Here is a 27,809-nt window from a genome sequence, read left to right on the forward strand (position 1 = left end):
ATTGATGTCTACTCAGTTGTTGTGTTTGGAGTGGTTGCCATCCAGAGAATGACTATTATATGACATTTTTCAAAAAAAAAATTCTCTCACCGAGTTGAGTAATGAACAACTTACTAAGCGTTTTAGCTCATATATGATCCTCCACGCTTTACAGCACCAGTTCCCATCATTCTGAAATGCACAGGAATCCCTTGAGTTTCCAAAGGCTTTCTCAAGTGCTGACATTCTGCACACTTGGCCAAAGCATCAATGAATATGTTATGGATATGCATGCTTATTCTCCTACACGCAAGCCCTCATTACGTTGGCCTCTACACCAGGATTTGAGAAATGCCTCTCAATATCCAACTCACCAAGGAAAGGGAGTCCACCTAATTGGCGAGGAAAAACACACTACTATAGCCTGAAAGTATGCAGCCAGTCACTTTGAGCTTTTGAGATGGATTTAAGCCATCACACCATCAATCCCTCCCTGCATTTGCCGTTATAAAGTAGGTTGCTTACCTGTCAGTTGTACTTTCCGCTGTGACAGTGATGAAGGGGTTGAAGAGTTGATCATTTCTCCAGGACAAATTCCACTGGAAATACCAACATTAAAATCTAATGCAGGCTCACAAAGTACATTAACATACTCAGTTTTTTGTGAAGCTTTGGTTTCAAAAATGTGCCTATATTTCAGCTTAAAATCTTAGTTTTTTATTTTTCTTAGTTTTTCTTTGCAATTTTTTTTTTTTTTTTGCGTAGTAAAATAAAACATGTAGCTGTAGTTTGTCTTTTTCCCAAATAATTTTGTATGATAAATACCTTAACCAACGTTAAATGTTTTATTCTTCCCTCATACTTCAAATATTTTTAAAAAATATATCATATTTTGATGGTTTAATCAAACTTGTAGGATCATTAATATAATATAATTGTATATTTATACATATTAAATTACATATTTAATATATTTATTCATAAAACTTTTTATATTTGGTAGATTTATTGGTACTCTTCGTAAACTGGGTAAAATTAGTATGCATTTGGCAATGGAATTTAATAATATTTATATTAATATTTAATTTAAGGATACTTGGATTACAGCAATTTTATAAAAGGGTCCATTTTGTTTACCACAGGATTCATTTCTTCATTGTACAGGATTGTGATTGTGTTATTAATTGATGGGCCTTTTTCATACTTACAGTAAATAACATAACATTCTTATGGTCCAAGTTGGCGTGTCCAAATTTTTGACTGTTACTGGTCTCATTCCCTGTGGTGTATGAAATATTGTGCAGAAAACCTTTCAGCGAATTCTCCCCAGGTTGTTGGACACGTTCCTTAGTCTTGAATTGGAATAATGCATGCTTGACAGTCACCGTGATGATTGGAGTGAAAGCGGCAGCTCAGGAATGCTGACTCATATAGGTGTCCTCCTGATGGGCCCCTGAGAGGCCCCTGTGGCCCTTCCCCACCCTGATCTACTCTGATCTCCTCACAGGAGGAGATAATGATCTGAAGACTTTACCCCCATGGTCTATGTTCTCAGGTCAAGTCTAACTCACCGGTGCATGTGATGCCCAAGAATTTTAATACAGGCGAGGAATGGGCACAGACAGACACGCACAGGAGATGAGATGATGAGTCAATCCAAAAATAGCCTCAGGAGCTCATTAAGAACAAGTAGTAATGATAAACACACATTTAAGGCACAGACAGTGCTTACTCAAAGATCTATAACCACCACAAGTAGGTTCCAGTCATTAATGAAAGCATGTTGGTTTTTAACAAGACCTCCTTAAAGCAATCAACCTTTTTATGACAGGAAGAACATGTTTTGGTCCTCTTTTTTTAGCCCAGACAAATAAAAACTCATCATGAGAAACTGTAATTCACTCATTGCACATGTAAGACCACTAATATTGACAAATCGTCTGTAAGCTCATTTTTAAAATCTAGTAAACTGCCTTGCAAGTAAACTGAATCATACATAGTTTGACATTAGCATGTTGCTAAGCTAACAACACTGTACTTCAAATTGGCTTAAAAGTAGGCTACATAGCACTTTGTGAACACGTACATTTTGAACAAGAATGTTTTCCAGGACACTATTTTTCTCCTTTTCTTGTTATTTCTATGGTGTTATGTTTTATGTTTGTGTTTAATGTGGCTTGAACAGTTATTGTAGTTGAATACAACTAAAACCGTTCAAAGAAAATTGTTACTTGAAATACAATAAATGTTAACTGAAATAAATTACATTTATTTTATTTCAGATAGTTGCCAAATAAACATTTCTGATTTTCATCCAGTTTAACTTAATGTAGTAAAATAACTAAAACTAAAATTGAAATAAAAATACATAAACCTTATATAAACTAATAAAAATGACAAAACACAACAAAATGACTAAAACTTTAACTAAAATTAAAATAAAAATTGAAAGTATGAAGATAAAACTAATTGAAACTTAAAGGGTTAGTTCACCCAAAAATGAAAATTCTGTCATTTATTACTCACCCTCATGCCGTTCCACACCCGTAAGACCTTCGTTAATCTTCGGAACACAAATTAAGATATTTTAGTTGAAATCCGATGGCTCCATGAGGCCTCCATAGGGAGCAATAACATTTCCTCTCTCAAGATCCATAAAGGTACTAAAAACATATTTAAATCGGTTCATGTGAGTACAGTGGTTCAATATTAATATTATAAAGCGACGAGAATATTTTTGGAGCGCAAAATAACGACTTATTTAGTGATGGCCGATTTCAAAACACTGCTTCAGGAAGCATCAGATCATAAATGAATCTAAATAAGTCATTATTTCTTTTTTTTGGTGCACCAAAAATATTCTCGTCGCTTTATAATATTAATATTAAACCACAAGGAAGTGTCATTGCTCCCTATGGAGGCCTCACGGAGCCATCGGATTTCAACTAAAATATCTTAATTTGTGTTCTGAAGATTAACGAAGGTCTTACGGGTGTGGAACGGCATGAGGGTGAGTAATAAATGACAGAATTTTCATTTTTGGGTGAACTAACCCTTTAATAAAAACTATAATAGTATTGAAGTGATTCTAAAATTTTTTTTTTTATTTTATTTTATTTTATTTTATTTTATTTTATTTTATTTTATTTTATTTTATTTTATTTTATTTTATTTTATTTTATTTTATTTTATTTTATTTTATTTTATTTTATTTTATTTTATTTTATTTTATTTTATTTTATTTTATTTTATTTTATTTTATTTTATTTTATTTTATTTTATTTTATTTTATTTTATTTTATTTTATTTTTGAAACAGCTGCTATGCATAAAACAGCCATATTGTATATTGGTCTCTGTCCTCTTATTTATCTTTTTTCTCTTTTGTCCTTGACTCCATAGCTCCTCATTTATTCTCAACCTTCCACACGCCGATTCCGATCGACATGCGACACCATGAGGGGAGGTACCATTACGAGCCACACCCTCTGCACCCCATGCATGGGTAAGTTTGTTTAACAGTTCGACATTAATTTTCCTCTGTCTGCACTGATGGAATCATCTTTAATCAAGTCTCAATGAGAAATAATCTGTTGAGTCATCTTCAGTATAAAGCAGATTCAGAACATGCCGTGGTCAGGTCAGGTCCAGTACAGCCGTTTGTCTTCCGCCTGAAAGATTGTTCAGCTCTAGTTGGAGATGTGCAGCACATGGAGAACAAACATCCAAGTAGTGAGAATGCCAGATGCCAATGATTCAAGCAGTTTCATATCGCAGACAAAACGGGTGTTTAGTATAAAGCTGACAGAATGTTAGCATCTCTCATCCTTGTAATATTTCATTGTTTTGGACAGCATCTGTGAGTCTGGCATTTACTGAAACAATTTTGGCAGGTTTTGCTGTTTAAATCTGGGAATGATAAGAAAGTCTTCTGTATAAAAATAATATTAAAAGCAAGAGACAAACCAAATAATAAGAAATTCTGAAATGTTTTATTTTATTTATCAGGTCAGCCATTCACATTCATGTTTAAAATAATAGAAAAAATAATATACAAATTTTCACATATACATAGACTAACCTGATGATGAACAATCAGTGATAGCTATACATACTGTGAGCCCATCTACACTAGAACAATTTATCAGAGGAGCTAGAACAGCCTGAGAAAGAAAATTCCTGCCCTCTCTCTCTCTCTCTCTGTGTACTCTGGCTTCTTTGATTAATGTGACTTGGCCTTGACAGAGGCCCCCTAATTCATCAAGACCTTGATTTAGCTGTCCTTTTCACTGCCTGTACTCAATTCACCTAATTACATGTATATTGCACAGCAAATTAAGCACAGTGTTATCTTTTGGAGGTGTAGTGGCAAGGGTCTGATTTAGTGAACGGATCCTATAGAATGATTCATGATACAAGACTAAGGATATACATCTTTGCCATATGTAATAGTTGTTAGAGGAACATTTAGACAAACATTTGCGAAATAAATGAATACAATTAGATTTGTGCATTGGTAGAAGGGATTTTTCAATGTCTTTTTCTGTATGTTACACTGTTACACCAATAGGTAGCAACAAAGAACTCAATAATTGAGTCATTTAATTCAACCGATTTGTTCTAACATACTGATTCATTCATTGATGCCATTACAGTGTTGCAGAGGCAGCATTTTGTCTCAATATTCACTTCTTAATGTATTGTCGTATAACACTGCCAGTTGTGATGTTTTGACTTGTGACCTGCAGATAAAAATAGTGGTTTCTGTATATTCAGATGTGCTGCAGATATGTGTTTGCCGAAAACTCTTCCAAAGCAATCAAATCTCTCTCCATGCGCATAAATAGGAAGAGTTGACAAATCTTGAAGATGAATGTCTAAATGTTTTCAGCATGTAAACAGAGCAATTAGCATTCAGAGTCTAGCTTTTCTTCCCTTGAACCTCAATGACAGTAGAGTGAATGAGAAAAACACATCTTTCCTTATTCACTCAAAAGCATTTTTCTTTTTGGAAAACAGATTGCAGTGGTATCGAGCACTACCCAACATTTTTTCAAACCAATGAATGTACTAAAAAGAAGTTGTCCAATCTAATAAGTATTTCTATATAGTGAGGGGAAACTTTGCACATATCTTTGGTTAATGTGATGGTAAATAATGCATGTTTGTAAGTTCTGGACTTGCAGTAATACTGCAGAGAAAGGGAGTGACTGGAGAGCATGCATCGAGTTTGGAAAAGGTTCCCACGGCTGCCCCAATGGCAGTTAACTGCAGTCTCTGTGGGATAAGATGTGATTCATCTAAATCAGAGCACCTGACCAGAGATGTGGCATACTGATATTCTCTCTGGAGTCAGCAGGGGATATGCATATTCTGAATATTTCCAGCCTGCTGAATGAAATCACATTTTATGAGGTTCACAGAAGAATTCAGGTAGTTCATTTGACATAGTATATTTATAGTATATTACATAGTATATTTGACAAAGTAATTTATTCCTGTGATGCAAAGCTGAATTTTCAGCATCGTTACTCCAGTCTTCAGTGTCACATGATCCTTCAGAAATCATTCTAATATGCTGATTTGCTGCTCAATAAACATTTATGATTATTTTCAATGTTGAAAACAGTTGTGTACTTTTTTTTTCAGGATTCCTTGATGAATAGAAAGTTCAAAAGAACAGCATTTATCTGAAATACAAAGCTTCTGTAGCATTATACACTACCGTTCAAATGTTTGGGGTCAGTAAGAATTTTTATTTTTATTTTTTTGAAAAGAAATTAAAGAAATGAATACTTTTATTCAGCAAGGATGCATTAAATCAATCAAAAGTGGCAGTAAAGACATTTATAATGTTACAAACGATTAGATTTCAGATAAACACTGTTCTTTTGAACTTTCTATTCATCAAATAATCCTGAAAAAAAAATATTGTACACAAATATTTTGTACAATTGTACACATTAAATGTTTCTTGAGCAGCAGATCAGCATATTAGAATGATTTCTGAAGGATCATGTGACATTGAAGACTGGAGTAATGATGGTGAAAATTCAGCTTTGCCATCACAGGAATAAATTACTTTGTGAAATATATTCAAATAGAAAACAGTTATTTTAAATTGTAATAATATTTCACAATATTACTGTTTTTTACTGTATTTTTAATTAAATAAATGTAGCCTTGGTGAGCAGACGAAACTTCTTTTAAAAACATTAAAAATCTTAGTGGTTCCAAACTTTTGGTTCCAAACTTTATATGTCTGCAAAGTGCAACATTTGTGTATATATATATATATATATATATATATATATATATATAATATATATATATATATATATATATATATATATATATATATATATATATATATATAAATGTTGCACTTTGCAGACATATAAACAACAGTTAGGTCACCAGGAACACTGCTAGTGACTGCTATATGATGGTAACAGTATTACATTCACAAAATTGTTGCATCAGTCGCTGACGCTTTTTTTTTAGTAATACAGACACTAAAAAGAATGTCAAATGGAGACAGTTATTGTGTTTCGTTACTATGGGCTGGTACCACCCATGGTGCTACGATGGAAGACTTCTAAAATGACAGGTAGCTATTAAGAAGAAGCTCTCTAAATGCACCATGACATACCCTGTCTATGACTAAGGTCTCCTCAACTGTTCAAGTACCATCTTGTCAGAGAGAGGGTGTAACAACAAGACCTTGGTTATCATTCTTGTCAGTAGGGGCCCACTTTTTCTTATCCCCTGACAGGTAAAGTTGTAAATAATGGCTTATTATTGAGGGTTCAAACACCCAGAGCAGTTTTCCTGATTTATTTATGCGTTGACATGTTGTCTTGTCGATTCTGACTGTCTGGCAAACACTGAGAAATGTGGGAATGTACCCAAAACCGGGTTAATATGTGTTTATGTATATTTAAGAGTTGTCTCTCACTGTTGTTGACATACTTTCCCATAGTAGTTCAGTTATTGCGGGAAAGACCTCAAAACCACTGTAAATAATACCCCAAATCTTTAATTATGTGCCAAAAATGCTGAGAATTCATAATGACATTATGCTTAAAGTTAGCATGAAATCAAAATTTGTCCTGTTTACTTTTTTAATGCACATTGCTGGACTTATTTTGCATGATTTGTTTTACAAAAGTAAAGAGGGTTGCAAATGGTGTTTCATGTTGGCTTTAAGCTTTAGTCAGGGGTTTTAAATGACAAAAAGAGTATAAATATTAAAAAAAAGTGTGTAAAGTATCAGTACATTAAGAAAGAATGCTCTCCTACTCCTAAAAGGCAATTTCTGGAAAGCTGACTTCTGCATCAAATACACGTTTTTATATATGTGTATGTTAATTAACCATTTTAATTGACATCCGTTGATGTTCAGTTTGGGACACTGACACTGATGGTCACAATAAGTATTACAATATAACCATCATGAGATTTTCTGTGGTGATGCCATCTGTTTTCATAATGTTGTCAGTGGTCAAGATGACAACCAACACATGCTTATGGCCACATACAGATAACACATCTTTGCTGGCAGTTTGCAAAATCATTGCACTATTACAGGCGAATATTAATTTTGAGCACTTGCTTCTACACCCCCCTCCCCTTCCACAAATGGGGGGAGGATTTGGTGGTTTGTGTATGGCGAGTCTGTTTTCTTTCAGCTCCTCAAGAACAGAGACGTCTTTATGGCTATCCTTTCAAGGAGGCTGATGGCAGAAAGTTGGCTACAGGACAAGCCTGGTAGTCTGCAGGCGTTTACTGGAAACTGAGCACGACTCCGGCTGGGTGCAGGTTGGCCTCCGAACAGAGATGGTATAAATGAGAGACTGAGATGAAGCCAGACTGTGCCAAGCATAATGCATCTGATACCCGCCATTCAGATAGTCACTGTAGGCCTTGCTCACATCTCATTAAGTGTACAAAAAACGGTTTATCCCTTTTTGAAAAATGCATGTATTAAAGCAATGGTTTCAAATTCTGTCATCATTTACTCACCCTCATGTCATTTTAAACCTGTAGTCTTTCTACAGTGCAACACAGAAGGAGATGTTAAGCAAAATGTTCACTCTGCTGCATACAGTAAAAGTGAATGGTAATCAGGGGCTGTCAAGCTACAAAAATGTATCATAAATGCGATAATTTCTCATAAGAATCTCTTCAAAGTCTTATGAAGTCATAGATAAGCTTTGTGTGATAAACAGACCAAAATTTAAGTTATTTACTGAAGTTAATTCTTCCCCTTGGTTCTCAAATGTTGTTTGTATGTAATCTGAATATGTGCATATGCATCAACATTTACAAGCCACATAATAACCAGTGCCATTTGGCATCATCAACATCACATCTTTTTTAAATGAATAGCAAATTAAATTGCATTTTGTTCCACACACAAAGCTCAAGAAAACGTAGGATATAGTAGGGATGTAACCAATGTTCCCTCAATTTTTTTTTCTCGCTGAGCAAAACTTTTCTCTGTTGATACTTTATATCAGACCTGTACAATGAACGTAAACACACACACAAAAAATGGTTTTATCATGCAACTGTAACATTACTTTAATGTGCCGTTTCTATTTTATTTGACGCTTGATGTAACTTAGTGATTTATTAAATAATATGTTTGAAAACAAGCAGTTCAGTCACTAAATTAAGCACATTTTAGGTTACTTGAGATTTTTTCACATTGCTGTATTAACTGTACCAGTCTTTACCAAGAAATTCTATTAAAAAATAACTTCTATCCTCCTGCAGGACAGTTCAATTCTTTATAATAATATAATATGAGCAGTTACAATGATGGTTTGGGACAACCATAATGTGTTTTTGTACAGTCAATTATTAGCAACATACAGTGTTAAACCATCAAAATTGCATGTTTATTGCTTATGAATCTCACAGATTTTATATACCAGGAGGTTTCAAGATTTTTCGTGGCAAGGAGCCCTTAAACAATCCCCTTGTGAGATCAATTTTTTTATTAGGTTTACATTATAATATAATAAAATATAATATAATATTTAAGTATTTAAACTGATATACAGTATTATATCAGTTTAAATGCTTCCATTTGTTTTAATATATTATATAGTGAAAACAAACTGAAGCATTTACACTGATAGCTAAATATTTTTAAGAAAAGTGAACGTTAACTCGTTTATAGTTATCTAAACATCCCTGAAACCCACACCACCACACACAAAAATCTATTTAAACTGAGGTACTTATGTATTTTGAGTTTGCAACCTACACCTGTGGTGGGAGTGTAATTCCACCACTTTTCATTAAAACATGACGTTTTATTTCACATTTCTTTTCTTTTCGCGTTGCCTCTCGTATTGATGTATTTAGTCCGCAAACATGACAGTATTCTTACCGGGACTGATTTGGCTCAGGGCCAGCCAGCTCACATGCGCTCAATCGTTCTCTTTCTCTGGAACCTGTAAACCGCATTCACCGGTTCCAACTCTATAGCGACAATAACTCTATAGCGGTTGTCCAGAGCACTGCAATTATTTCTCATTTAAACTACTACAATCATTTTCATTTCTGTTCTCTGCACGGCAATTATTTCTTCTGCGCGGCCGCGCACGCGCGCAGCTTAGAGGGAACATTTGATGTAACAATATTCAAACCGAACCGGAAAACCACGATACACCACCCACGGTACGACCCTCGATACTCTCATGGCATACGAACGCGCCCCGCCTAGCTCTGGCCCATTGGATCTTATCCACATGACGAATACAATTGTAGCCTAACCACCATTAATCGCAATAAGCTCCGTGTTTTGTTACTTTCGATAAGAAACAAAGTGTCATCTTTTAAATTCTGTCAATTTAATCACGAAATTCAAACAAAAAAGGCCGTTTTGACTCTCTTTAATGTGGCGTAACAGATCCCTATACAGGCGTCTCATTTCAAGCGGCAGTTCAGGGCGTGAGTGAACATGATCATCTCTTCCTCTTTAATACAGAATAAACATGAATGAACATCTGAAGGTATGTTGAAAGATACAGTACATCTTACTGAAATGTATAATATCTCGAGTAATCGCTCAATTAGTGTTTCAATGGTAGAAAGACGTCAATAAAACAGCTTGTAAACACTGTGTCCACATAGCATTTAACTCAGGTGTGTCCACAGCTTGTTAGTTTGCCAGAGAAATGAACTCTTACGCTAAATATATGTACTATATAAGCCTATATATTCATTATATTTTACTTAACTTGTTAGTGATGTCTTGATTATTTAATGTATGTTTAAATAAATCATGAAAATGTCAGACACTGTGTAAATTATTATATTTCAACAACAAATTGAAGTAAAAACCTTGGACTGTATGGTAAAAACACAATTTTATAATTAGATTTAGAAGTTAATGCAAAAACTGCCTTATGTGCAGTTTACAAGTTTGCATACAATTTGTTATTTGATAATATCTAAAAATAAATAGCAACTGAATTTAGGCTAATACAGTGGTCAACATTTGAAGTGGATCAAAAAGTTTGTCAAAGCTGTCCTAAGAACTAAGGACAACTTTGATGAAATGTTGACTTCAAATGAGTGACTACTATAGTTTGGGCTCTGAACCTTTATTATTATAGTAATGTGCAAGTAAGGGATCCCTATATTGTTTACAGTTTTAATAGAAATATTTTTTTTTGGTAACACTTTATTTTAGGGTCTTTTAACTAGTTGCTTATTAGCATGCATATTAATAGAATATTGGCTGTTTATTAGTAATTATTAAGCACATATTAATGCCTTATTCTGCATGACCTTATTCTACATTCTTAATCCTACCAAGTACCTAAACTTAACAACTACCTTAATAACTATTAATAAGCAGAAAATTAGGAGTTTATTGAGGGAAAAGTCGTGATTAATAGTTTATATGTGTTCCCTAAAGTGTTGCCATTTTTTTTTATCCTTAAGAAACTTATAATTGAATTCATTCAAAGACAGAGACAATTTGTTCAGTAAACTACTGTTTAATAAAAAAAAAAAAAGCAATTTTACTCCCCCTGCTGTACTGAACCATCAGTTTTGTGTATTTTAAAGGCAGGACCACACCAAGCCGATGGTCGGCCAGTGGGCAGTTTTTGTTCGTCAGCCGACTAAGTTTTCTCAGTGTGTTCTGCACCATTGGCTGAAGTTGGTCCTCTGCTCTTTTTTTTTGGTGTGTTTCTGCCTTTACACCCCTAGAATATAGTCATTTTAACTATATGATACTTTTAAGGTGCTTTTGGTCATTTTTGCAATCTTGTAGTAGTCTTCATAGTAACGAAACATCTTGACAGCCCCTGGTCACAATTCACTTTCATTCATATGCAAAAGAGCAGGATTGAACTTTCTGCTAAACATCTTCTTGGTTTGGAAAAACATGCTGGTGAGTAGATGATGACAGAACTGTTACTTTAAGTATTTGGCACATAACTAAATGCATTTTGATGGAGGCAATCTGTAATCCTCTTCATTCACATGTCAAACAACCTACACTTTTATAAAAGAAACATTCCCCTTTCATTCAGGCAAAGGCTTTTTATTCCCTCCCCCATTGAGTACGGTCTAATTTTCCTCGATACAAAATGAATGTGTAGCTATAGTTGTAGTCTGCTTGCCATCAAATCCCCAGAAGAACCGCCCATCCCCCATAATTTGCAGCCCAAGTGCAGAACACACCCTTGTGGAACGCAAGCTCTGATTCATACGCATGGTCATTTCCTCTCCCAGTGGAAAGTGAAGTAGTATGGGGACATAGACAGGTCTGCTTTATTTAACACTGTCTGACATCCCCTCTGTGTTCAAGAGCGGTCCATTTAGGGACTCAACTGCAACAAAGAGCTTTCTGGAATACTTCTGATTGGTCAAACACAGCATTAGCCAGTCAGACATCAGTTTGACATCAGGGTCCAGATCACATCATTGGGTTTATTTTGCAATAATGACCAGTTTTTTTCTTTCATGACCTTCCGCTAGCTCAAACAGTAGATTATGGCAATATAGCAATGCCAAGGTCATGGGTTCACTTTGAATAAAAGCGTTTACTAAATGTGTCAATGTAAATGTAGGACCACTGTACACTAATATGTCATTGAGGGAACCACATGTAAACAGCTCTTCAAAGTCCTACAGAAGATCAGAGATGTGTTCTCTACTTTCAGGAAATGTTAGAGTTACAGCTGCCTCCTGGCTGGTGTTCTGTGGACTGGCGTGCGGGCGGTGCAGATACCTGCCAAGACGTGACACATTTATATCCTCGCCATGACCTGTGGGCTATCTGTGAACTTCTGCCCCATTATCTTGTTCTACACATCAGCCTCTTCAAACAGTGACTGAGAAATGGGGGGGGGGGGGGGGGTATTAGATGAGAGCAGACTCATCATAACACTTCAGGCTTGTGTGTCTTCAGAGACTTCCATCCCACGCAAACATTGCAACCAACCATGTACTACAGCGCTCTCAGTTTCGACTTGTTCACTACCTCAGGCTCAAAGGGAGGAGTAGCTTGTCTATGTTTGGGTTTTGTGGAGGAAAAAAAAAAAACATGACCAGTTTTACAGTAAAGGTCTGAAGCCTAAACCCAGTCCATAAAGACCCTTTGGCCCAATCGGTGCTTCCAGATGTTACATCTGGACCTGACTTGGACCTGAAGTTGTTCGCTAGCAATCCTAGTTCAGTCAAGAATATAGTGTGCGAGAGAGAGGGAGAGATATAAAATAAATAAAACAAAATATTTATAATAATTATTTATATTTGTGTGTGTATACATGTATATAATTTTAATACATTTTTTAAAACATCGAAACATCATTAAAACAAGAAAAACAACAATTTGCCGATAAGGTAAGAAAAATAAAGCTCTATAAATGAAGATATATAAAATTATCTTGTTAAATTATAAGTGTAGATTGCTGAATCACACTGTTTATGAACCATTTTAATTCTTTATTTTACTTTAATATGCAACATATTTCAAAGTGAAATTGCATATTCAAGGAGAAAAAATCTTGGGTGAGATTTGATTTTATCCATCAGAAATGTGTTGAATTGTTAGGTAGCAGAAGGTAGCCAGACGGATATGTGATGTCATCTAAAAAGGAAAGTCGATGAATCATGCACCATAAAATCAGGAATATGCATTAAAGGTGATAGAGAGGATTTTTTCGTCGACTGAGAATCCAAAGACTGTTACTGAGTTTTTGAAATGAGCGCATGCGTAAGAACAGCCCCCCTCCTTCACAGCTCATTTCAAGAGAACGCCTCCCAAAACTCGTGCACGAGTATTGGAACATGAGTGTTTACCACCGGCATTCGCTGTGTCGTGTTTGTGGATTCATTATGTCGGACTCACCGCAGGTAACTCATAATCTGCAGTTGTTATTCCTGTCTCCTGACAAAAACATTGCATGCAGCGCCTGTGGAGTGTGGAAAGTTACTGGAGCGCACAGCCGCGCTCGTCTCTCACAAGGAACGTCACGGCAGTGATTGACAAGCCAGAGGGCCAATCCGTGCAGGTCTCTCACAAGGAACGTCACGGCAGTGATTGACAAGCCAGAGGGCCAATCGTTTACGCGATGATCGCGTAAACGATTGGCTGATGTTTTTAAGGCCCTACCTCGTGCACAGATGATGTATATTAATATTATTCCTTTCAGTGCACCTAATAAATAGTCTTTTATCAGTTAGTAAAGACAGTTTCAAGTAATATTGCAAAAATGTATAAAACAAAACATCCTCTTTAGCACCTTTAAGGAAGTAATTGGTCATTTTTTTTAAATTTCCTGATGACTTTAATAATGAGTCCTGAGCTTGTTTTAAGTGTGAAGTAATTAAGGTCTGTCACTGACAGTGATAAAGATAGTGATGGTGAAAAGTATTTTTGTGTGAACTTAAGACATGGATTTGCACAGAGGGTCCCTAATTACACTACACTTAAGCACTTAAACTATGTGGCAGCTTGTCTTTGTGTAAGAAACTAATTGTCTTCTTTTTCTTTGTCTTTTGCTAGACCTCATGGATTAGCTGGCAGTCCAGTTATCTCTGATATCTCTCTCATCCGACTATCGCCTCACGCTGCAGCTACCGGAGAATCCCCCTTCAACCCACCCCACCCGTATGTCAACCCACACATGGAGCACTACCTGCGATCAGTCCACAGCAGCCCCACTCTCTCCATGATCTCTGCAGCACGAGGACTGAGCCCTGCTGATGGTGAGTGTCATATTGTTCTCCATGTACCAGTGTGCTGTTGTCGTTGACAAATACACTACCGTTCAGTAAGAAATCAATACTTCTATTCAAAAGTGACTTATATAGACTTATATAGTGTTATAAAATATTTCTATTTCACATAAATGCTGCTCATTTGAATTTACTATTAATCATAAAATCCTGGGGGGGGAATTATTCACTGTTTCCGTGACAATATTAAGCAACACAACTGTTTTTAACATTGATGATAAAGAATGTTTCTTGAGCACTGAAGTCTGGAGTAATCAGGAATAACGTCACAGGAATAAAATAGTAAACAGTTATTTTAACTTGCAATAATATTTCACAATATTACTGTTTTTATCAAGTAAATATAGCCTTGTTAAAGATAAGACACAAACATTTAAACCTCTTTCCAACCCCAAACTTTTAAATAGTAGTGCATGTTCAGCTATAAATTCATATATTCATTTACTCACCCTCATGTCTTTCTATATCCATATGACTTTCTTTCTTTTATGAAAAACAAAAATAGATGTTTAGCAAAACGTTCAAATTGCTTGTTTCTATATAATGGAAGTGAATGGTGGCCAAGCTTCAAAAATGACTAAAAGCACTATAAATGTGATTCATGTGGTGTAATCCAAATAGTCTGAAGCCATATGATAATAATGTGTGGGGAAAGATAGTAACAAAGCACTTTTATAATACTTTTATTGTGCTTTTTATGTTTTTTGGCACTTGACGGCTCCTGGGAAACATTCACTTTCATTTTATGGCTTGAACATCTTATCTAACATATTATTTTGAGCTAAAAAGACGAAAGTCAGCCAGGTACATTAACTTCGTTTAAAACATTAAAAAGTCACACAGGTTTTGAATGTCATTAGAGTGAGTAAATATATTTTTTTGTTGTTTTGTTTTGTTTTTTGGCTGAACCATCCTGACAGAACAACCAGGGTGTTTCTACAATAATGCCTCAATGAAAACATGCTAATAAGTGCCAGTATAAATCCAAGAGCGCTTTCAAATCACCCATCGTACCACCTGAGAATGGATTTTATGTTTATGGGAGTATATCTAGGAGGAAAAATACAAACATTGGTCAAGGAGGAAAGAAGCTAATGGTTCTGCTCCTCCACAAACTCAAACACCACAGAAGCTCTCTCTACCATTGTTTATCTCCTTTACTGTGTCAATGACCTGGACATTTAGTATGCTAAAAAAACATTTTTGTAGACCTGCTCTTACTTGGCATGTAAGCTTGAATACGCAAATAGAAACAAAACAATTTCCCACACATTATCTCCCTTGCCAAAATCATTGTCCTCTCAGCCCTGTTACTATAACAGGTTTGGACGAGCAGCCCAAACTAGAGATAAGTCACCAAGTACAATCTCTTGGCAGTAATGGCTCTGCTTTCACACTTAAATAAGCAATGTGGAAAAGATTGTGTTGGTGAATAAATGGCAGCAGAGATAATGGAAGGAATTGAGCTTGAATGAATCCAAATAAAAACTAAAAAGCCTTTTTTCGACAGTTTCATATACACTTTGTTCCCAGCAGTTCACCTACTACATTTTAAAAGGTCTCGAATAAAAGAATTACAGGTGATTAATTCAATGATTTGCATAAAATACCTTGCTAATCTTAGTCTAAATTGGATTTTTTTTTTTTTTTTAGCCCTACATTCATTGTGTCTGCACATTATAAAGTCAACTAACTAACTTTGTGACAAAGCTTCAGTCTTGCAGAAGTCAATCATATTCTCCGTTTAACAGAAGGTCCATAGAGAATGGCTGATAAAGATCACTGAAGATGTCCCAAGCCCCAGAGCAGTGTCTGACTGCTGATCTGCCTTCATTGGTCCACTGCCTCAGGGCTTTTTCAGCCACAGTCTCTGCTGCACCCCTCCTCACACCGTTTCTGAGCCCCTCTGGGGATGTCGTTATACGATCCGGCGAGCGTGGAGAAAATAAACGGCCTTGTTCTGCCATGAATCCAGCACAAACACACGCCTGTTCTTTTTTAACCTCGCTGGGGCCTAATTGTTCCTGATAGAGCTGTTATGGTATGAATGGCCAAGCAGGCAAGAATGAGGTGGGAAACCCCCCCCCCCATCCACCCCCCTCCTGAGCGTCCCATAACTTAAAGAGCATGGGTGTGAACTGCTGTTATTTCTTCGTCGTAGGCGAATGTTACGGAAATAACGTAGGAGGCACTAATGGTTATCTGACCTAAGCAGACAGAAAGATAAATATATTGCTTGCATGCATTGCCTTTAACACCTTTAGATTGGGGTTTACTAGGTGCAGGTGTTAAAGTTTAGGCAAGGAGTTTAAGGGGAAGGAGAGAGCAAAGAGACCTGTGCCACTTTTTACTTCTAGGTAACTTTCAAAATGTCTGCTATAAACTGTATATTAAAATAGAAAACAGTTATTTTGAAAAGCAGTTTTTACTGTATTTTTGATCATATAAATACAAAAATGAAATTTCATTTTTGGGAGACAGTTTCCAACATTACTCAGTATTTGTAATAATATTTCATATTTGAAGGCAAAGCTTACTATCAATATTAGTTTAGCCACTGACACAACTTACCCCAAAGCATCTGGGACTCAAAATGCTTCATTGAATAATTCATGGCTAATCTTTAGCCCTATAATTTACGTAGTTTTATGTGTTTTTAGAACTAAAAAATGGTAAGTATTTTTTGACACTAAAAATTGAAGAAATGTTTACCACTTTTCTCATGTACATCTATCATAAGCAACAGTATACCATATCTAAATACTGTATAGGGTCATGTGACAACTTGTTATTAAAGTTACAAAAGTTATTCAGTCAAGAGCAGTGTGATTTTGTTTGAATCTAATTAAAAACAGACGGCTGCAGGAATGTTAGGCTGCTGTCACTTTAAGAGCTAATGCACGGATCCAATACACTGATACACATGCGTTTTCTTTCTCGGCTGTTTACGTTCATTTAAGACATAACTGACTATGTTTACGAGGATACTTGCCAAGATGGGATTTTGATGTAATTTTGTTTGAATATGTCTGTTCAAGCACAAGAAGACATGAAAGAGAGTTCAATTTGGTATTCAGATATGTGTGCACAAAAATACCCACACAGCGTGCAAGAAATGAATTGAGTTCCTTTTCGTGTCTTCTTGCACTTTCGAGAAGGTGCAGCACTGGCACGTCATCTCTCTCTCGTTCATGTTCTCACAATATTTGCATTGTTAAAATTCATAAAAATGTTACTGTCCAACTGGTGATTGATACTGTTACATATACTCGTCAACACCGATTTTTACTCACATTTGTTGCTTGGCGAGTGTTAATTTTAGGCCCTGTGTCTAATCCTAATCTCCCCTATCTCTGTGTGTGACTCCTGAAATACTAAACTCTTCTCTGTCTTAGCAGTGACCCATGAACACCTGAAGGAGCGGAGCTTGTTTGGCCTGCCCCCTCCCCCACCTGGGGCCAACCCCTCAGAGTACTATCACCTCATCGCCAGTCACCGCAGCCCTTATGGAGACCTACTCATGCAGACGGGGGCCGCGGCTGCTCATCTCCCTGACTACATGAGCCCAGTGGACAGTGAGTTACACTCCGCAAGTACTGCACTAACCAACATACTACATCCATACTGTCACCTTAAAGGTCAATTGTTTTTTTTTTGTGTGTTGCAATGCTTTCTTCTAACTTTGTTTAATGTGAAGAGAGCTATAAGTAAGCATTGATTTCCCAGCATCCCAAACTGCAACTTAAAATAGTCGCAAATGTGACAAAATATACATTTGTGGCAATAACGTCAAATCTAATAAATATTAGAAGTAAAGAAGGAAAACTTTGTGATAATTTGTGGCGTAGTCAGATTTCTAGCAGTCATCAGTTTACATTAATTTAACTAATTCATGCAAAGCTAATTCCAGTATCTATTATAGCAACCCTTAAGAAAGCAACACATGCTTGAATTGCTGTCTGAGACATTTCGGAATGCAACAATACACAAAAATGAGTTATTGTAGCCAGAAGCATTTGCATTCACATACTTTCGTTGAATATTTTGTGGGCTTTAAATCAATCTGATCACTGACTCATTGTTCATATGGCAACATGCAGTTAAATATGCGCATGTTTTTTTACTATACTTTAGGGGTTCCCAATCCTGGTAAAGTTTTTTTTTTTATGTGGATCCCTGCTTCTCCAAGAATGTAAACACTGTGGCTTTGTGGTGCTCTCAAAATATTGTTCTGTTGGTTTAAATGGGCCGACATGTCAATTTCTAACTCAACCAATGGTGTTTTGATTTGGACTTCCTGTAAATTGAGCAGGACAAACAGGGGGAGTGTATGGAAAACCTGTTTGGAGATTATTTTTCCAATTCTGTTTAGTGCCACTATTAGCGCTGAAACTTTAGACATCATCATCATCATCATCATCAAAAAAAAAAAAAAAAAAAAAATGCAGTCTTATTTAAAGGACCATAACTAGATGCAGTCAGTACCAATGTTATTTTAATATCGTTGTTATACTATTATAGAATTTTTTTATTTTTATATTTTCAGTTTTTTTTTATTTTTAATTAAAGTTTGTCATTTTGTTTGTCTTTTTTATTAGCTTTTTATATTTTTAAAGATCTATATAGTTTTTAATTTTTATTGATTAGTTTTTGTTTATAAAGTTTTAGTTGTTTTAGTACTTCAAGTTAGACTAAACGAAAGTAAAAAAAAAAAAAATATTGCCTTGGCATCTGGCTGAAATAAAATACGTTTAATTTTTTTATATATGTATTTAATTTCAGTCAGCATTTAATTTATTTTATTTTAAATAATATGTTTAACAATAATGACCCTGCCCAGTACAAATAGCTATCTAATTTGCTACACTCTGTGAAAAATTGTGTAAAAAAATAATAGATGAGAAGCTTTCTACATCAAAGAACAAGTCTTTCAATCTTCACCTGTGTATAAAACATGACTCACGTGGCAAGCGGCTGTAAACATAAGCCATCTCAACAATTTACGAGGCGTTTCTGTTACAGCTTCTAATTCAGATTGGGCTGCAGGTGTGATGTGTTATTATAAGTAACATTCGACTACCCTCCAACCTTGCCTTAAAAGGGAAATACAGTGTTTGGAGGGAGACATTTTTTTTTTTGCTATGGCTGTAATGCCAGGTCTTTCATCTCTGCTCTTTGTTTTCAAGGATGTGTTATGGCAGCTATGTACCCCCTTCTGCTTCTTTGTAATGTGATCCAATTAGTCATGTAATGGACGGGTGTATGTTCTTGATCTTGTAAGGTACTGATTACTCCTGGCTCAATAAGGTGCCATTGTTAAAAGATGCCCAGAGGATCGCGATTGCATGTCGTTGCGTAATCTTTTGGGGTGAACCAGGGCGAGTAGGTTGCAGGTCTGTCTCACGGTGCCAAGCAGGTTCTCGGCTCTCATCCAGAGTTTATGGGAGAAATACAGTGTTGTGAATGGGTAACTCTGTGAGAGAGGATGAGGGGGAAGTCAGTATAGGGTGTCTGCTCAGGAAACTTGCGATTGTAAATAATCAAGCTGGCACGCACGTTTGCCTTGATCCAGTCCAGCCACCCACAGTAACTCTTAGTGCCACAAATCCACAAGTTTTTAATATTTTTTTTTTATATCAGCATGCATTTAATTTTTTTCAAGTAAAATTTTTTTTTAATGGTTTTAGTTTTAGTTAATGATAATAACCCTGGCCAGTACAAATAGCTAATTTGAAAGTAATCAAGCTGGCACGCACTCTTGCTTTGATCCAGTCCAGCCACACACAGTAACTCTTAAAGGGTTAGTTCACCCAAAAATGAAAATTCTGTCATTAATTACTCACCCTCATTCCACACCCATAAGACCTTCAATATACTTCAAGTGAAATCGAAGAACGAACTGGTGTGACGTCATTTTGAACAAAATCAGGCTAAAGTGAGGTTTGTTTGGAGTTCATTTTATGGAGTTTAAAAGGTAAACGCCTTCAATCTACCATTGGCCCGTGGCGATTACGTAATAGGTAGGTGCGCTCTGAAGGGGCTCGCACACCGGACGCGAAGCTCAGCGCCGCGCAGCGCCACGACACGTTTTTAAAATTCGAACACATTATTTTCTATGAGTGTACGCACACCGGCGGCGATATTCGGCGGCTGTCCGTGGCGCCCAGAAAACAATAGAAAACAATGTTAAGACATGTTGCGGCGTTGCGCGGCGCTGAGCTTCGCGTCCGGTGTGCGAGCCCCTTGAGGCTCCGCTGCCTTTGATGTAGAAATCTTCTTCGGTTCATTTCTTCTACACTGACACTTTTCGTGTTTAATACTGTAAAGATGCTTGATTTAAAGCAGTCTATTGTATAAATAAACGTGACATGACGTGACTGGAGTGCCGAATTGCAGAGCTCATGCAAACATATCCACATCGCTAAGATGAGATGCTTTCGTAACTGCTGGTTTTTATATTTGATTTTATCTATTTTATTTCATGTAACAATTTTTTGTTTTTTTTTTGTTTTAGTTAACGATAATAACTTTGGCAAGTACAAATAGCTAACTAATTTACTAGGGGTGTGAATTTTCACTGGTCTTACGATTCAGTTAGATTACGATTATCATGTCAACAATTCGATTTAAAGGGTTAGTTCACCCAAAAATGAAAATTCTGTCATTTATTACTCACCCTCATGCCGTTCCACACCCGTAAGACCTTCGTTAATCTTCAGAACGCAAATTAAGATATTTTAGTTGAAATCCGATGGCTCCGTGAGGCCTTCATAGGGAGCAATGACATTTCCTCTCTCAAGATCCATAAAGGTACTAAAAACATATTTAAATCGGTTCATGTGAGTACAGTGGTTCAATATTAATATTATTAAGCGACGAGAATATTTTTGGAGCGCCAAAAAACAAAATAACGACTTATTTAGTGATGGCCGATTTCAAAACACTGCTTCAGGAAGCATCGGAGCATAAATGAATCAGTGTGTCGAATCATGATTCAGATCATTTGTCAAACTGCCAACGGCTGAAATCACGTGACTTTGGCGCTCCAAACAGCAGATTCGACACGCTGATTCATCTGTGCTCCGATGCTTCCTGAAGCAGTGTTTTGAAATCAGCCATCACTAAATAAGTCATGGCGCACCAAAAATATTCTCGTCGCTTTATAATATTAATATTGAACCACTGTACTCACATGAACTGATTTAAATATGTTTTTAGTACCTTTATGGATCTTGAGAGAGGAAGTGTCCATTGCTTATATATATATATTGCTAAGACTTATATTACGTCTTTTTAAAGGTCCCGTTTTTCGTGGTTTTTTGAAGCTTTGATTGTGTTTATAGTGTGCAATATAACATGTGTTCATGTTTCGCGTGTAAAAAAACACAGTATTTTTCACATAATTTACTTATCTGTATACCGCTGTTTCCACTGTCATAAAAACGGGCTGATGACTTCCTTGTTCTATGAAGTCCCTCCTTCAGAAATACGTAACGAGTTCTGATTGTGCCAGCGGTTCCTGTGTTGTGATTCGACAGCAGCTTAGCGAACCTTGCCCGGAAAGGTCACGCCTCTTACCATAACGTGGAGATGCACGCGCTCAGTGTTATTGTAAACATGTCTTTAATTTTACCCTATCAATTTGAGCCGGAATCAGACCCGGTGATTGGACTGCGGGATGAAAATAACAGCGTTTCGACGACATGGCGACAAACACACTCTACAAACGCAACTCTTGTGTATTCCTGTGGGCGGAGGTTAGTCAAAAAACTGTTTTAGTGACGTCATTAAAGAAGGAAGTAGAGGGATGTAGTCCAAACTGGCCGTTCGATGTAGGCGACTTCTGTTAAATAAAATATCTCGCTTGGCATTGAACTTTGAGCTTTAAAATTTTACAGATTTTATTTATACTCTAACAACAACATTACACACTAACTAAAGTTTGAAACATGGGATCACGAAGAACAGGACCTTTAAAAAAAGTTCTAGGGCACCTTTAAGTCTGAACCCAGCAGACGACAGGAGCATTTAGAACTAGTAAATACTAAAAGCGTATGAAACTGTCAAGTAGTGCACTTAAGTTACAATAACGCTCACACAAACTTGCTCGTGCACCCACACACACACACTCGCATGCACACTCTCACACGCTGTAAATGTTAAAATAGTGGGTGCAGTTTTTATTATTCGCCTTTGTGTTTCGCCTCCCTTCGCCATTTTATGCTAGTGCGAGAAGCACGTATGCGACGAATGAATTTAGAGAAACGTCAGTAGACTATAGGTAATCAATTATGTTCTGTTAATGCATCGATGCAGAATCGTCCATGTCCACATCACGATACATCGTAGAAACACTTAATTTCAACACCACTTTAATTTACTACAGTCGGCGAAAAATTGTGTAAAAAAAACTTTCCACATCAAATAAATTGAAGTCTTTCAGTCTTCACCTGTGTATAAAACAGTCCAGCCCCACACACCCTCTCACATCACATGTCCCAATTACTTCCAATCACTAATCAAACACAGACCTCTGCGTTTTAATGACTGTAATGAGTCGGTCATGAGAGTTCCTGCATCTCTGACCGCTAACTCTGGCCGCCGCGGAGCTGACTACCCACAGTTTGTTTAGTGAGGCTTGTTAGCTCAGCACAGCATAGGGCTTTCCCCTTCCCGGCTTGTGTCTTTGCCCTTCTCGTCCGCCTGGCTTGATGTGGTCTCACTCTGGGCACTCAGGTGTTCACGGCTCTCCACACCAACCCACAGACACAGGGCTTTCATTGATGGCTGATGTCAGCTCATGGCATGGTGGCATAAAGCAAGCCCTTCAGTAGAGCAAAGTCCTGATAAATATGCATTGCAGAGCCTAGCGTTTGTCTTGGAATGGTGTGGCGATAAAATTCGTATGCGTATTTAAAAATCAATTTATGTTCTAATAAATTCAGCAGACCCTCCACAAGAGTGAGTGTTCAGCATGCACAAAGTGGCCCTCTTGTTTTTCCCTTCATGATTCCCATTTCCCCATTAGCTGACTTGGAGAGAGAAGGTTCAGGTTTTCCTGTAAATGGTGATCGTTGTTGTAAAAAATGAAAAATGTGCACATGGAAAATCTGTCCAACTTGTCATTAGAGCCAACATGCGCAGCACTGTAAATTTATTTAGACATTCGGCAGTTTTACACGCACTACTGGGTCAAACCAAGACGCTAACTGGAGTCATGCAGCGTTGAATATGTTGTTATAGACTTCACTGTATGGCAAAATAAGCATTTTGACATTTCATATAGCTGTAAACCTCACTGTAAAGCTGTATTTTCTACAAACTCCACTTTGGATAAAATCCACTTATAAGATCCCACTACAATACATGAATTGTAACTGCATGAGTGGATTTGATTTATTTTATTTTTATATTTTATATTTTTTTTGTAATCAAGTCTCAGCTTTTGTTTCACCTTATAAATGTTTTTGTTTATTATTATTATTTGATAAATGTTTTATTTTTTATTATATTTTGAACATTATCTTTTTATCTATGATTTATGTTTATAAATATGAGTTGAAAACTGAAAAAAAAAAAAATCTCAGTATTTGTATGCTATAAATATTTTATTTTTTATTTGATATAAATAGTTTTTATATAAATAATACATTTAATTATTTTTTGTTTGTTTTTTTATCAATAATTTTTATAGTATTTATTTATTATTTTAACAAACAAATTGAAATAAATATATACTGTACAGGGTAAAGAATACTGCCATTTTTCACTCGTGCAGTAGCTGACATGCACAGACTTTGGTGCCGTTAGGAGTATTTAAAACAAATCTCTCGTCATTAAATATGCTTAGTATGTAACCCCACATCAGTCATTCATGACTTATAAAGGTAAGAGTAAACTCTTAAGACACAAGAATGATGGATCATCATCTCGTCTTGAATTTAAACCCAAAAAGCTTTGAATACTTGTAACTCACTCCTGAAGATCACTTTCCTCCTGCCAACGATGTGAACGCCAAACGCATTTGCCCCAACAGGCCCCAAAATAACAAATAGAGGCAAACAATGAAAGGAGTCGGCGTCGACTATGAGTGCACGTCTTGCTGAAACGCTCCATTGCTGAGCCAAGTGCATGTGCATGCCAATGCCGTGCACTTTACATGTTAATTATGGTCTGCGTCTGACAGGGCGACACGCCGATTGAAAGCATAGTCGCCACTAAAAACAACATTTCCCCATCACACCCAGATGGGTTTTTACTCAATAGGGCACGTTCCTTAAGCCCTTTTTGTGTACTTTCAGTGAATCTATTGCACATGCAATGTTATGAGAAGTCTCACTCAATGCTTCTCAATGGGTGAGATGGGAAATGCTGGCCTTACGCCCTCTGGATAGATGAACATGTGAATAAATAAATCACCACAACCTCCGGCTCTCAGCCAGACTCTGCCTGATGCCCAAAACAGCAGGATAATAGGTTGAACAGACCTCTGTTTTACCGATGGCTCAATCCAGCTCTGCTCCTTCACTCATTGTTGAAGTGAAGGGGTTTGCAGCCTCTAATTGAGTTGCTTACACAGGAATGCTTAAAGATTATGAATGGAAAGAAGGGGGAAACAAGTGCTGAACTCATTTGTATGGCATAGCCAGGGGGAACAGTTTAAGGTCCCGTGATAATAGCTACTGCCAAAGCAAATGTCTGCTGTCCGGCTACAGGCAGGACTCTGGTGTTTTGGAACGGAGGTTTTTGGTTGTATAGGAAGGGAGTCTTGTCACCACTGCAGCTCAGTCCAACATGCTCGCAAATTAGAGACACTGCCTATAAAAACAGACCATTGCAGAGTGTGTGGGACTCGGCAGCTGAGGGCAGGCCAGACGCTGCTACCCCCTGCTGTTCTCTTTACTCTGTGGGCCGCGGCCTGCTAAGTGCTGCCACACGCCGTCCCATCAACGTGGCAGTTGCACAGCAAATCGTACGTGTTCCTAGACAGAATCTATTAGGGGTTTTAGGTATATTTGAAATTTTTGGTATAATTCAATTGAGAGAATTTTTTTTAATACAACTAAATGAAAAATGAAAAGACATATAGTGAGTCTCAAACCCCATTGTTTCCTCCTTCTTATATAAATCTCATTTGTTTAAACGACCTCTGAAGAACAGGCGAATCTCAACATAACACCGACTGTTACGTAACAGTCGGGGTGTACGCCCCAATATTTGCATAATGCCAGCCCATGTTCAAGGGATTACACAAGCCAGTATTAACGTCTGGAGCTGCACACAGCCGAATTATCAGACTAGGTAAGCAAGAACAACAGCGAAAAATGGCAGATGGAGCAATAATAACTGACATGATCCATTATATCATGATATTTTTACTGATATTTGTAAATTGTCTTTCTAAATGTTTTGTTAGCATGTAGCTAATGTACTGTTAAATGAGGTTAAAGTTACCATCGTTTCTTACTGTATTCACGGAGACAAGAGCCGTCGCTATTTTCATTTTTAAACACTTGCAGTCTGTATAATGCATAAACACAACTTCTTTCTTTATAAATCTCTCCAACAGTGTAGCATTAGCCGTTAGCCACGGAGGACAGCCTCAAATTCACTCAGAATAAAACTTTAACATCCAAATAAATACTTTACTCACATAATTCGAAGCATGCATACAGCGTGCATGACGAACATCTTGTAAAGATCCATTTGAGGGTTATATTAGCTGTGTGAACTTTGTAAATGCGCTGTAATATAGTCGACAGTTCGTGTGGCAGGGAGCACACGATTTAAGGGGGCGGTGCCGAGTGTAAATCAGTGCATTGTTAATGATGCCCCAAAATAGGCAATTAAAAAAAAATTATTTAAAAAAATCTATGTGGTATTTTGAGCTGAAACTTCACAGACACATTCAGGAGACACCTTAGACTTATATTACATCTTGTGAAAAAGCATTCTTGGGCACCTTTAAGCTCTATTGCACACAGTTCATGTTCATTTTGGCATATGTAGTAGGTGTTTTGGATATCCCACACATACAGGACATTTTCTTACTGGACAATAGTAAGTGTAGTATGGTAATATGGTATTTGTTTTTAACATTTTTGCATTTCTGTTTGATGTAATGGTGCAGAATGACACATTTTACCTTTAAATATAGCACTGAGGAATCAAATGTCAAAATCTCATTCTTTTATATTTAGCATAACAACCTATAATAGTTGCTGTTTGCAATGCACATCAAAACTGTTGCTTAAAGAATGGCAGGGGAGTAATTAACTGGTTGGAGGCTGTGGATTTGTGAGAGTTTGACAGGCGTCTGTTTGAAATGTCAGTTGAGGGTTTTTTTGTGAGGTGCTCATGTTTGTGTGTAGTTTAATGGACCCATTACATGTTTCCTGTTGTAGCACCTTTGCTGATGCCCCCCTGAAGGGCAAAAAAGCCTCCTTGCCCGACTGCTGTTCTCTGTCCTCTTACACTATTTAATTCACAGCACCTGTTTACTACAGTTCAGAGCACATGGCACATGCACATAGAAACACAGACTTTAAGTCAACACTTAGCAGTTGGAATGCAAATGGAAAGTCAAATTATATAGTTTTTACATTTTGTGGAAGGGTAATTTTGTAATTTTCCACCCTCTTTTTTGCCCTTATAATTATCAAGTGTGAATGTGGATATGGTTGTGACATAATTTTTTGACATCAACATTTGCAACTTAGTTTCAATAAATTGTAAATATAAATGTCTGTATTGAGTGTTGAACTTGTTCAAAAGTTGGGGGTCAGTAAGTTTTGTTTGTTTTTGTTTTTTGAAAGAAATTAATACTTTTATTCAGTAAGGGTGCATTAAATTGATCAAAAGTCACAGTAAAGTAAAGTAGAGAATATTTAAAATTTTACAAAAGATTTCTATATCAAATAGGCAACTGTAAGTGCTGTTCTTTTTCCTCAAAGAATCCTTAAAGGTGCCCTAGAACTTTTTAAAAAAAGATGTAATATAAGTCTAAAGTGTCCCCTGAATGTGTCTGTGAAGTTTCAGCTCAAAATACCCCATAGATTTTTTTTAATTAATTTTTTTAACTGCCTATTTTGGGGCATAATTAGAAATGAGCTGATTCAGGGTGTGTGGCCCTTTAATTCTCGTGCTCCACGCCCCAAGAGCTCGCGCTTGCCTTAAACAACATAAAAAAAGTTCACACAGCTAATATAACCCTCAAAATGGATCTTTACAAAGTGTTCGTCGTGCAGCATGTCTAATTGCGTAAGTACAGTGTTTATTTTGATGTTTACATTTGATTCTGAATGAGTTTGAGGCTGTGCTCCGTGGCTAACGGCTAATGCTACACTTTTGGAGAGATTTATAAAGAATGAAGTTGTTTATGCATTATACAGACTGCAAGTGTTTAAAAAATGAAAATAGCGACGGCTCTTGTCTCCGTGAATACAGTAAGAAATGATGGTAATTTTAACCACATTTAACAGTACATTAGCAACATGCTAACGAAACATTTAGAAAGACAATTGACAAATATCACTAAAAATATCATGTTATCATGAA

The 27,809-nt window shown here is 36.6% G+C and overlaps 1 protein-coding gene across 9 annotated transcripts in view; it reads left to right on the top strand.

Moving 5' to 3' along the window:
* The window catches only part of gli2a (GLI family zinc finger 2a), a 91,771-nt gene that overhangs the window by 47,632 nt on the left and 16,330 nt on the right, over nt 1–27,809 (top strand). For 6 of the 9 annotated variants that reach the window (XM_048193519.1, XM_048193517.1, XM_048193515.1 and 3 more), the window contains exons 3-5: nt 3,381–3,483; nt 14,020–14,222; nt 17,648–17,827. In XM_048193519.1, coding sequence (XP_048049476.1) covers nt 3,381–3,483; nt 14,020–14,222; nt 17,648–17,827 — 486 coding nt within the window. Of the gene's footprint in view, nt 1–3,380; nt 3,484–9,490; nt 10,007–14,019; nt 14,223–17,647; nt 17,828–27,809 lie in introns of those variants that run through there. The other 3 variants (XM_048193520.1, XM_048193522.1, XM_048193523.1) reach the window with 2 other exon arrangements.

Source organism: Megalobrama amblycephala, linkage group LG6, assembly GCF_018812025.1.
Source record: "Megalobrama amblycephala isolate DHTTF-2021 linkage group LG6, ASM1881202v1, whole genome shotgun sequence".
Lineage (NCBI taxonomy): Eukaryota > Metazoa > Chordata > Actinopteri > Cypriniformes > Xenocyprididae > Megalobrama > Megalobrama amblycephala.